The sequence below is a fragment of the Mobula hypostoma genome, chromosome 6, assembly GCF_963921235.1.
Source record: "Mobula hypostoma chromosome 6, sMobHyp1.1, whole genome shotgun sequence".
Lineage (NCBI taxonomy): Eukaryota > Metazoa > Chordata > Chondrichthyes > Myliobatiformes > Myliobatidae > Mobula > Mobula hypostoma.
In genome coordinates this window covers 127,390,865-127,403,788 of record NC_086102.1, presented here as the reverse complement: position 1 = coordinate 127,403,788, position 12,924 = coordinate 127,390,865, and the positions used below count along the sequence as shown (strand labels likewise).

Below are 12,924 nucleotides of genomic sequence, written 5' to 3'. Positions count from 1 at the left end.
TCTGTGCAGGCCATCAAGTATGCATCTATTCTAATCCCAATTTCCAGCATTTGGCTGAAAGTCTTGCAAACTGTAGCATTTGGGTGGCTCATCTAAATACTTAACATATGAAGTAACTGGATGGAATAAATAAAGATCTTGTAATCACAAAGAAAAAAAGATCAGAATAATGAGCAAAAGAACTAAAGAGGTGAGACATTTTAACATAAATTATAATGATGTGGAAAGGACTGTAAAGAAGTGGTGAAAACAGATTGTTTTGGTTGACTGTTGAAAAGCTATTTATGCATTAGGATGACAGGCTGAATCCTTTTGCTTTACTTGACTTGATACTGAACAACAAATGATAATAATCTGAAAAGTTTCTACATTTATACATAAAATGGCTGACTTTAAGAGTCTCCGGCTGAGTGAGGTATACTACTTCTCCACTGGAAAGACTGGAAATCAAAAAAAAAGATAAAGCGAAATGCATCAGGACAAACACTAGCATGCAATACACATTAATTAAAAACCATTGAAATAACTAGGCTAACTATTTTTTAAAAATTTTTGCTTACATATAGTAAGTTTTGGCTGTCGTATATTTCTATTATAAAAGCTGAAACAGAATGTGTGGTGTGCTCTTCCAAATGGGTTCAAAGATTCACCTTTGGTGGAAGTCGCCCTTCCATGAGAACAAGTGTGTCTCCATTGGTTATTTTCATGTCTGCCACTGTAGCTTCCTACAAATACAAAACAAAAGGAAATTACTGCACAAACCTCAGGTTTTCATCCTTTCCTATCAATTTTATACAAACACCTCTTGCTGCTGAAAGCACAGACCCTGTTTCAGAATCCTGGTTGATCAGAAGTCAAAGCCCAGAGACTGGAATCCCAGAGGCCTGTCCTGGGTTTGGACGACTGTCTGTCTCTGTGGAAAGGGATCGCTTTGCTGTTGCTTTATTGCTTATCATGCTCCATTTTGCTGTGCTCTGTGTTGTTCTGCTGAGCACTGCTGCTATGTTGGCACCAGAATGTGTGACAACACTTGTGGGCTGCCCCCAGCACATCGTTGGGTGTGTTGGTTGTTAACACAAAGAACTTTTTTTTTAACTGTATGCTTCAATGTACATGTGATAAATAAAATGAATCTGAATCTGAATCTAATGGCTCTCAGCTGCCATTCAGTTTTTTATCTGAGTCAGTTTTCTGTGTGATACCTGGGGGGGGGGGGGATCAAACATTACTTCATTGCTGTTGATAGTTTACTCCATAATGATCCAGTTAATTTCAAACACATTCTATCCAAGTACAATTGTAGAGTAACTGTAGAAATCAAGCAAAGGGTTCTCCTCCAACTAATCTTTTTCTAATTTCTATTAGGTCCCAACTACTACATTAAAGCAAGCACTGGAGAGGGAGCAGAAGAACTGGAATTTGCCTGATGGAGCTTTTTTTTTATTTTCAGGAGAAACTAGAGAGGCTGAGTTTGTTTTCATTAGAATGGAGGACACCAAGAAGGGGGAATCTGACAGAAGCATACAAAGTTATAAAGGGCAAAGTTAGAAAACCCTTCCCCATAGAGAGGGATCTAACATTAGATGGCATAAGTTTATCGTAAAGGACAAGGGATTTAGAGGGGATGTGAGGAAGAACTTTTTCCACCAAAAGAACAATATAGAACCTAATGCCCAAGGCAGGAACTTTCAGTACATTTAGGTATCTCAAGGAACAATTGAATCAGCAAGGCATAGAAGATGAATTATAGGTAGGTACTTGATCAGCATGGACACAGTAGACCAAAGGGTCTGTATCTACATTTTATAAATGCCTCGATGAGTTTACAAAATCAATCAAATTATTGACAAGAAATCTATTATTTGTATAAGACTGGTTGCACTATTTGGTGTCATTCTAACTGATTTTTGGATTGGAAATGGTACAATTATAAACATTTTCATAGCATCACGACATTTTGGGAAAATAAGTTAGTATTTAATATACAAAAGTGATTGAAATGAGTTTCTACCTCACCTCATCTTTCAAAACTTCTCCAGCATCATAGCACCAATCAGTTTTCCTTAAGTGCCAATTTTCTCCTGCGGAACAAACACAGATTTCCATGAGTGAACTTTTAATATTCTGACAGCAATTTCATAAACATTAATATTTTTCTCAACTTATGTTTCCTGAAGTATCCTTGAAAATTTAGTCTAATTCGAAGTTTGTTATGTTACCAGTGACATTGCAAATGCTTTGCTGAATTCTTTAATGCTGATCGGGTTAAGCACTCAAGGATATTAAGTTTCTTCATTTGAAGTCACTCCATGCATTGCTTTGGTAGTGTGCTTTGGGTCATCATCCTGCTGAAAGATGAACTTCCCCAGTTTAAGTTTTCTGGCAGAGGCTAACAGGCTTTTATCCAGGATCTCTTTATTTTAGCAGCATTCATCTTCCCATCATTTCTGACCAGATTTCCAGTCCCTGCTGCTGAAAAGCATATCCACAGCATATTGCTACTTCCTCCATACTTTACAGCAGGGATGTTGTTACCTAGCTGATGATTACACCACATGTACCTCTGAAAAAAGCATATCCTTGCCCATAAAGACTTTGCAAAGCATCACTTAGAAGATACTGAAAAGATGTGGAAGGAGGTCTTGTGGAAATGAGAGTAAAGTAAAATTCTTTGACTTCAACACTAAGCAGCACATGTGGCATAAATCTAATACTGCGCATCAGCCATATAAAACCACCTATGTGATGGAGGTAGCATCGTGCAAATCAGGGACTGCAAATCTGGTCCGGATTGATGGGAAAGTGAATGCTACTAAATACAGAGATATCTTGCATAAAAACCTGCCAGCATCTTTCAGTAGGGCAACGATCAAAATCACAATGCCAGAGCAATGCATGGAGTGGCTTTAAATGAAGAAAATTGATGTCCTTCAGTGGCCTAGTCAGAGTCCTGACCATAACCCAATCGAACATCTCTGTCAAAACCTCAAGATTGCTGTCCACCGCCGCTCCCCAATGAACACAGCAGAGCTTGAACATTTTTGCAAGGAGGAATGGGCAAATGTTGCGCAAGGCTGACAGAGGCATATCCAAAAAAGACTATCGGCTGTAATAGTTGCAAGAGATGGTTCAACTAAGTACTCAGAATCAGGTTTATTATCACCGGCATGTGACATGAAATTTGTTAACTTAGCAACAGCAGTTCAATGCAATACATAATCTAGCAGAGAAGAAAAAAATAAAAATAATAAACAAGTAAATCAATTACAGTATACGTATATTGAATAGATTTTTAAAAAAATGCGAAAACAGAAATACTATATACTAAAAAAAAGTGAGGTAGTGTCCAAAGATACAATGTCCATTTAGCAATCGGATGGCAGAAGGGAAGAAGCTGTTCCTGAACTGCTGAAAGTGTGCCTTCAGGCTTCTGCACCTCCTATCTGATGGTAACAGTGAGAAAAAGGCATGCCCTGGGTGCTGGAGGTCCTTGATGATGGACACTGCCTTTCTGAGACACCGCTCCCTGAAGATGTCCTGGGTACTTTGTAGGCTAGTACCCAAGATGGAGCTGACCCAAGATGGAGCTGACTAGATTTACAACCTTCTGAAGCTTCTTTCAGTCTTGTGCAGTAGCCCCTCCATACCAGACAGTGATGTAGCTGACAGAATGCTCTCCACGGTACAACTATAGAAGTTTTTGAGTGTATATGTTGATATTCCAAATCTCTTAAAACACCCAATAAAGTATAGCTGCTGTCTTGCCTTCTTTATAGTCATGGTCATAGTCATACTTTATTGATCCCGGGGGAAATTGGTTTTCGTTACAGTTGCACCATAAATAATTAAATAGTAATAAAACCATAAATAGTTAAATAGTAATATGTAAATTATGCCAGGAAATAAGTCCAGGACCAGCCTATTGGCTCCGGGTGCCTGACCCTCCAAGGGAGGAGTTGTAAAGTTTGATGCCCACAGGCAGGAATGACTTCCTATGACGCTCTGTGTTGGATCTCGGTGGAATGAGTCTCTGGCTGAATGTACTCCTGTGCCCACCCAGTACATTATGCAATGGATGGGAGACATTTATAACTACACTGATATGTTGGGACCAGATTAGATCCTCAGAGATCCTGACACCCAGGAACTTGAAACTGCTCACTCTCTCCACTTCTGATCCCTCTATGAAGATTGGCATGTGTTCCTTCGTCTTACCCTTCCTGAAGTCCACAATCAGCTCTTTTGTCTTACTGACATTGAGTGCCAGGTTGCTGCTGCGGCACCACTCCACTAGTTGGCATATCTCACTCCCGTATGCCCTCTCCTCACCACCTGAAATTCTACCAACAATGGTTGTATCGTCTGCAAATCTAATGATGGTATTTGAGCTATGCCTAGCCACACAGTCATGTGTAATAGAGAGTAGAGCAGTGGGCTAAGCACACACCCGAGGTGCACCAGTGTTGATCGTCAGCGAGGAGGATATGTTATCACCAATCCACGCAGATTGTGGTCTTCTGGTTAGGAAGTCGAGGATCCAACTGCCAAGGGAGGTACAGAGACCCAGGTTCTGCAACTTCTCAATCAGGATTGTGGGAATGATGGTATTAAATGCTGAGCTATAGTCGATGAACAGCATCCTGAAGTAGCTGAACAAAGGAGGATGAATACTTTCAAACTTTACTATTTTCCCTGTTTTTTGGGCTCTCTACTGTGTAAAAAAGGAGCATGTGATTCTTAAATAAAAGTCCCCAGTTAAATTGATCAAAATCCCTTGTTGTAATACTCATTTATGTGAACAAAGGGATGAGGGCTCAATACTTTCACAAGGCACTGTAAACTAAAATAGGCAGTCAAACTATTGTAGGAGTTGGAACTTTAATACCTGATAATCCAGCTTTCTCCAACATCAGCTTCAAGCACTGAAATGAGAGGTAGTAAACTTGATTGGAATGAAAGGTTATTTGAAACAATTACAACATTTGGTAATGTTAAACGTATAAACTACTCAAAAGTTTATCAAAGAACTAATTTACAAAAACAGCAGTTTTGGAGATTTTAAAAGGAGTAGTAACAACTGCGTAATTTATTACACCAAAACAAAAAATTAAGAATAGAATCCTTGAAATGGGCAGGTCATAGAAAACAGTTGTGATGGTGGAATAAAGGGGAAGCAAAATACATATCACAACAGTCTAGAAAAATAAGGAGCTTTTAAACTGTGTGTAGAAGCACTCGCACATGTAGGCAGTTTTAGAGCTGGAGTTAATGGTAAAAAGAAAATAAAAGCAATCTGGATAACACCCTGATGCAAGAGAATGAGGTTATAAATAAGATGCCAAGGCCAAATAAAAGACATTTGGGGCAGGGGCAATGGGAGAGATGAGGCATGGTCTAGCATAATTTTTCAATATGCAGCAACTTAGGCAGAGTGAGGAATGGGCTTAGCCCAGTAGTCAACACATCTTTGATCCCAACTTATGACAATCTCGTAGGTTTAGTTTTACATATATAATCTGTGCTATACCTGGAATGTTGCTGTCATAAAGTAAATACAATGAAAAAATGTTAATTATTATTTTAAAAATCTATTCATAAACTGGTACAAAATTTAACAGGTGCAGACTATAAAGCAAAAGCAAAATAGGTTGAGCGTATGAGAGTTTATCAAAATATTCAGATCCACTCTCACTGCAAAAGAATGATTTTGTAACTTTAAACAAAACACTCAACTACTTGAAAATATAAAAACAGCTTTCAAACGGGGAATCACTACTGATTTGTTCCTCTGACTTCCCCTCACAAGCCTAAGTCCACTCCAATCTCCATCATTAAGCATCGGTGATAACTGCATAATTAAACAGTTGAGATACTCCTCTATATGATTAGTCAATAGAAAGCAGAGGATCATTGTAATATTGTATATATTGAAAATATACTACTTCCTTCTGCATTGATTACCCAACATTAAATATTTGGAAGTGTGCCATGCAGAATAATTGACAGAAAAAGCTAGAAAATAGGCTGAAAGATGGCAGATGGAATTTAATGAAGACAAGTGTAAGCTGTTGCACTTTGGCAGAACAAACCAAGGTAAGACAAATAGTGAATATCAATCCATAATTGCTTGAAAATGGTATCTCAGGTAGATATGGTCATAAAGAGGTTTTTGCACAATGGCCTTCATAAATAAGGGCAATGAGTACAAGAGTTGAGTTGCTACATTGAATTTGTATAAGATTTTGATGAGGCCAAGTTTAGAGTACATATGCAGTTTTGATCACCTACTTACAGGAGAAATACCAATAAGCTTGAAAAGTTCAGAGAAAATTTAGACAGATCTTGCCAGGACTTGAGGACCTGAGTTACAGGGATAGGCTGAATAACTTAGGACCTTATTCTCTGGAGTACACAAGAATAAGCAGAGATTTGATATACAAAATTATGTGCGGTAAAGATAGGGAGAACGAATGAAGGCCTTTTCCTCTCAAGTTGGGTGATCTAGATCTGGAGGTCATAGATTTAGGGTGAAAGGTGAAGTTTTTAAGAGAAATCAGAGAGGGAAGTGCTTCACTGAAAGGATGGTTCAAGTGTAGAATGAGCTGCCAGCAGAAGTAATAGATGTGGGTTCAATTGTAGGGCTTAAGAGAAGTGTACATGGACAAGAGAGATGGAGGGTTATGGATCAATTGTAACACTTAAGTGAGAGAGATGGAGGGTTATGGACTGTGTAGTGTTAGGAAGAAAACCAGACTGATATAGACTAGATGTGCCAAAGGACCTGTTTATGTGCTATAGGGTTCTATGACTCTATTAAAAAAAAGATAAAGGAACATGGAACTAAAGAGGGTAGACATAAGACAAAGATCAGTTTTGATCTAAATGAAAAATGATCAGCTCATGGGGCTAAGCTCCACCTTTCTGTATTTGTATTTTTAATATAACCTTTCATAAAATACTTACGCCTAACACTGTATTCATTACAAGATTTTACTTAATATTTGTAACTTCAATCATTTAAAATGTCATTTAATAGAAGTTTGACATATACAGGTTTATATACATATGATATACCTCAGACAGAAAGTATTATTCATAGAGCTGGGAGATCACACCAGGCACTGGTCATAAGAAAGCTACAATAAAAGCTGCTTATAAAAAAAAACTCTGATGGGGTACACCCACTTTTTACCTCTCGGACTGAGCTGCTCCGTTCTACCACAATCTCCATTTCTGAGTTTAAGTGAATTCTGTCCCCAATAGTGAAATACAAGAATAGCTAGATTTAAAAAAGGATAAATAATCAATAAAAATGAATGATAATGTTCAATTGCACCAATGATGAATTGGAGAAAGTGCTGAAAACTCTGACAAAATCTAGCAGAACAAATCAACACGCAATGCCACAAATATTCTGGAAACAAGTCTATTTCAAGTTAAATCAATAGACTACCTAATTAGTACAGATGAAGTGCATTGAGTAGGGAAAAATTCGATGGTTAACTTAAGTAATAAACATTTCATTAGTCTAACTAAAGGAAAGGAAAGGTACGTCGCATCTGGAGTTTCTCCGGTTAGCGGCCGATTTCCCTCAACGCCTCTCTGATGTAGCGGGGAATCGCGAACGAGGCAAGTTACAGCAGTGATTTGCCCTTGCCTTCTGCTGGGTGAATTTCCAAAGAGATCACCAGCTCGTAACCCAGCACAGATGGAAAGCGTGCAGGGGAGCCGGCTGGCTGGATTCGAACCCAGGACCTTTCATCCTGAAGTCCGCCGCTGATGCCACTACGCCACCAGCCGGGTCAGTCTAACTAAAAGAACAATAAATTGAGACATACTGAATCAATAGCCTGAACTAGCTGATATTTCTCAGCATTAACATCTATTAAATTTCAAGGCTCTTGGACAAATGCAGAATTATCAATATTTTTCTGCCAAAATTAGTAATTTAAAAATAGTTAGAATTGATTTTATTTTCAAAATTTTCATACAACTTACAAAAATGTTTTATTTTTATTGATTTTAAAAAGTTTCTGCATGACATATGACAAGGCTGGGGGAGGGAGGTCTTAAAAGATCAATAGCTTTCCAGAGGAATTTCATGGGCCACTGTACATCCATTGTCACTTGAGACTGTGCAGCCCATCTGCTTAGCTGTGTTGCCTACAGCCCTCAGATATCACCCTCTTGTATCCTGAGATTACTTCAGGGGAATAGGGAACCTGAAGAGTAAGTATAGGTAGTGCATGGGCTTAGGAAGATCAGAGCCAATATTCATTTATCATTGAATTACCACAGAAAAGGCTGTGACTATGTAACTATTTAATTTGAAAAAAAGACTGCTGAAGTTACTCCGTGGATCAGGCAGCATCTGTAGAGAGAAATGGGACAGTTCAGGTTCCAGGTCAACTGCAGCCTGGATGAAGGGTCTCTACTCAAGAATTCAACAGTTCGTTTTTGCTCTGGGTTCTAGACTTTGCAGTTTTTGTATTTCCAAATTATTGAGCTCTTCCATTGGATATGATCCAAGCTACGAGAATAAAAGAGTCCATCATGTTAGGAGTAGTGGACTTTGCCCAATACATCATAGGCACATCCCTTCCCATCACTGGTAGTACCTACAGGAGGTACTGCTTCAATAAAGCAACATCTATCATCAAAGATCCCCACCATTTGGCCCATTCCCTCTTTTTACAGCTATCAGGAGGTACAGAAGTTTAGAATCCCACCGGGTTCAAGAGTAGCTACTTACCCTTCAATGATTCAATTAAAGCATAATCACTGAAAATTAGCAAGACTATAACCACTTTGCAGTAAATAGAGTTTTTGTTCCAATTGTATTCTTTCTTGTAATTATGTTTTTCTTATGATTCTGCTTGTATGATGTTGTCTGCCTGTGATACTGTTGAAGCTAAGTTTTTAATACATGTACTTGTGCATAAGACAATAAACTTGATTTTGACTATGAAATAAGTTGAGCATTCTCAATTCATGAAGCCAAACTTGTAACTATGGTAAAAGCAAAATCCCCAGAAATGGAAGCTATCATTCTAATGCTTCTGAATTTAGGCAACATAGAAGAACTTCTAATTTATTTTGTTCACACAGCAGAGCACACTTGGATTCTACCTTACAAAGAATTTCATTGACATTTTGGTGATTTTTTTCCAGTTTATTTCTTTTTCAAAAGTCAATGCTGGCATTTCTTTTAACAAAGCTCAAACCCTAAACACCATAGCTTAAAGTAATCCTCTCCGAGAATTAACAGATTGCACTGAACAGCATTAGAACAAACAAATGCAAATATGAATATTTGCTAAGCACTTTCACCTTTAAATGCAAGAAATAGCACTTGTCAGTACATTTTGGAAACTACCCTAACCTCTCTTACCTGTGTGTCAGTTGGAGTACAGCCAGGAAAAAGTGCCAAAGTGCTTCCTGTTTTCAACCCAGCTTCTTTCACGGTCAAATTTTCATATACTGGAGGCAAGATGCAAACAGATATCAAGGACAAGCATATGGGTCAAAGAGAAAATCATGTATGACTTCTCCCAAAGACAAGAGGCAATTGAGTTAAGCACCAAGGTGGACAGAAGGAGAAACCCATGGAGCCCATTATAAGAGTAGTGCACCCACCTGGTGGGAGGAGCTTTCCAACTCTGTCAATTGGTCTCAGACAGATCTCATTTTCTGCAAGACAAAATAGCATCTAATTAACTAGACCTATGTGCAGTAGCTGTTTAAAAAAAAAACATAGTTTCATCAGACGTATTCAAAAAATGATTCAATCCGTGTCCCTTTTCCTGCCTGGTTAGTAACAGAGAACCAATTCTCACTGATTAAGACTTTCAGTGAGAAACAATGAACTTCCATCTATATATTTTTCCTTAACTTTGGCATTCAAAGCATTCTGAGTGAATAAGATACTTCTCAAATGCATATTGCAATGTAGGGGACACACAGCAAACTGCAAGATTTTGCGAACAGCTTTGTATTTATGAGTAAATAATGTTTTAATGTAATATCACACTGGTGTGGGTAATATCACTAGATGAAGTAAGAAGATATTAGTCATAATTCTTATTCTTACACCTCAAGTATAGCCTCCTCCCATCATCTACTGAAGGTGTACAAACACCTAGTGGCTACCTTACAAGGTACACCTTTACAACTGCTCGTTAATGCAAATATCTAATTAGGCAATTATGTGACAGCAACTCAATGCATAAAAGCATGCAGACATGGTCAAGAGGTTCAGTTGTTTAGACCAAACATCAGAATGGGGAAGAAATGTAATCTAAGTAACAGTGATTCCCGAATGATAGTTGGTGCCAGCTGGGGTGGTTTGAGTATCTCAGAAACTGCTAATATCCTAGGATTTTCACACACAACAGTCTTCAGAGTTTATAGAGGATGGTGCGAAAAACAAAAAAAAAATCCAGTGAGTAGCAGTTCTGTGGATAAAATCGCCTTGTTAATGAAAGAGGACAGAGCAGAATGGTCAGACTGGTTTGATCTGACAAAGGCTCAAACAACCACACATTACAACAGTGGTGTGCAGAAGAGCATCACTGAACGCTCTTCATGTCAAACCCCGAAGTGTATGGGTACAAAAGCAGAAAACCATGAACATACAAAAATACACTCAGTAGCCACTTTATTAGGCACCTCTTGTACATAATAAAGTGGCCACGGAGTGTTTGTTGGATTGCACAGAAAACTGCATCATACTGGATAGTGAGAATTCCTGTAAAAAAAAACTGTCTTTACTTCCAAAGGTACTTATTACCTTTTTCACTTCTCTCCTCCAGTTTCTCAATTGCATTAGCTTTAATTTCTGAAACGAGCTGAAAGAAAATAAAACAAAAAAAATGGTTTAGCAAATAATTCACATAGTGATACAATCACATAGAACTAACTGATAATAAACTGGACTGGTCAAAGAACACTGAGGCTGTCTACAAGAAGGGTCAGAGCTGTCTCTATTTCCTGAGGAGACTGAGGTCCTTTAACATCTGTCGGACGATGCTGAGGATGTTCTACGAGTCTGTGGTGGCCAGTGCGATCATGTTTGCTGTTGTGTGCTGGGGCAGCAGGCTAGGGGTAGCAGACACCAACAAACTCATTCGTAAGGCCAGTGATGTCGTGGGGATGGAACTGGACTCTCTGACGGTGGTGTCTGAAAAGAGGATGCTGTCCAAGTTGAATGCCATCTTGGACAATGTCTCCCATCCACTACATAATGTATTGGGTGGGGACAGGAGTACATTCAGCCAGAGACTCATTCCACCGAGATGCAGCACTGAGCGTCATAAGAAGTCATTCCTGCCTGTGGCCATCAAACTTTACAACTCCTCCCTTGGAGGGTCAGACACCCTGAGCCAATAGGCTGGTCCTGGCATAATTTACATATTACTATTTAATTATTTATGGTTTTATTACTATTTAATTATTTATGGTGCAACTGTAACAAAAACCAATTTCCCCCGGGATCAATAAAGTATGACTATGACTATGACTAACTGTTGTAACTGTGACCAAGTCACTGGAGAAACTGTTGGATATGAAAGTCTTCATTCATCTCAACAAGCTTTTTTTTTATATATACTTCAAAAATAAACTTCATTCACAATAAAAATATATGAAAGAAAAAAAAGTGCAAAATTTTACATTCATGGTCATTAGCAGATTGTGTTAACATTTTTTTTTAAAAACCATGGTACCATTGTCAATTATGTGGTGTGATACACCCTTCTGTTGTTTGAGAGCCTTCACTCCTCACCCAACTGAGCCCTTCCATGTGCGTTAGCAGGTGGCGTTTCCTTACAGAACTTTGGTATAGGCTGCACTAAACTTCAGTGGATCCCTCAATGCATGGTCCTGTAGCCTGGAATGTGCCTTTCAGCAGCATCTCACTGTGCCAGAAGACCAACAAGTTTTAGGCAGATCAAAGAGGACCTTTCACCAAACTGATGACGTTCCAGCACCACGTGATGTTTGTCTCAGAGTGTACCCTGGGGACAGCCTGTATATCAGAGTCCACTGTTATGCTTCTGTTGGGAATGAACTGAGAGAAGAAGCTTTGCATCCTTCTCCACACCCTCTCAGCAAATCCAAAATCTTCAGAGGTGGGTGATTATTTCCATTCAGCAGAACTATTCCGAGGGCAGTGTGTGCTGGGGATTATATGTCATCTATACAGGAAGGATCTCACTCTGAGGGTCCCTCTCAATGTCAGTGAAGGGAGATCTTTGTGCTTGTTAGCGAATTCTGACGATGATGAATTCTGCCTGATGATTTGGATAGTTGCTTAGGGAGACACTCCACTGTATCCAGAGTCTCTGTCCCACAGCTTCTGCAAGACTTTCTCTGCTGGACCTGTGGTCAAAGGTGCTTTCTTGGTAGAACTTTTCCACAAATGACGGGTGGTGCGGCAACATTTAACTAAATAGGACATTGCATGGTAACAGGACCAGACTATCCTCTGCAACATTAGGGATAGGTAGAACTTCAGTACACAGTGACACTTGGTGTGCATGCACTTTGGATCCGTACACAGCCTGATAAAACCACTCACAAAGGTGGTCATCAGGATGAGGGAAACATTAGACCCACTTCTGCCTTCATTCTATGGGGACTTGTGTATTGTAACCTGTTGGACTCGATCCTTCCTGGACCCCAGATGAACTGGAAGGCAGTTGAGGTGATTACTGAGGCGGGGGAGCAAAGAACAGGCCACAGCTGCACCAAGTATAGCAGCCCTGAGAGTACAGAAGATTGCCTGACTGGCTGAAGGCAAAGAGTGGGAATAAAGGGGGCCTTTTCTGGTTGTCTGCTGTTGATCAGTGCTGTTCCACAGAGGTTGTTGCTGGGGCTCTGCAAAAGGATTTGACAGATTTGGAGAATGGGCAAATAAATGGCAGA

The 12,924-nt window shown here is 39.2% G+C and overlaps 1 protein-coding gene across 3 annotated transcripts in view; it reads right to left on the bottom strand.

Annotated features, from left to right (window-relative positions):
- usp40 (ubiquitin specific peptidase 40) overlaps positions 1-12,924 on the bottom strand; it is a 136,767-nt gene that overhangs the window by 45,384 nt on the left and 78,459 nt on the right. For all 3 annotated transcript variants that reach the window (XM_063051643.1, XM_063051645.1, XM_063051646.1), the window contains exons 18-24: positions 10,790-10,847; positions 9,637-9,690; positions 9,392-9,480; positions 7,193-7,279; positions 4,886-4,922; positions 2,017-2,081; positions 651-725 (exon numbers count right to left, since the gene is read on the bottom strand). In XM_063051643.1, the coding sequence (XP_062907713.1) occupies positions 651-725; positions 2,017-2,081; positions 4,886-4,922; positions 7,193-7,279; positions 9,392-9,480; positions 9,637-9,690; positions 10,790-10,847 (465 nt within the window). The remainder of the gene's footprint in view (positions 1-650; positions 726-2,016; positions 2,082-4,885; positions 4,923-7,192; positions 7,280-9,391; positions 9,481-9,636; positions 9,691-10,789; positions 10,848-12,924) is intronic.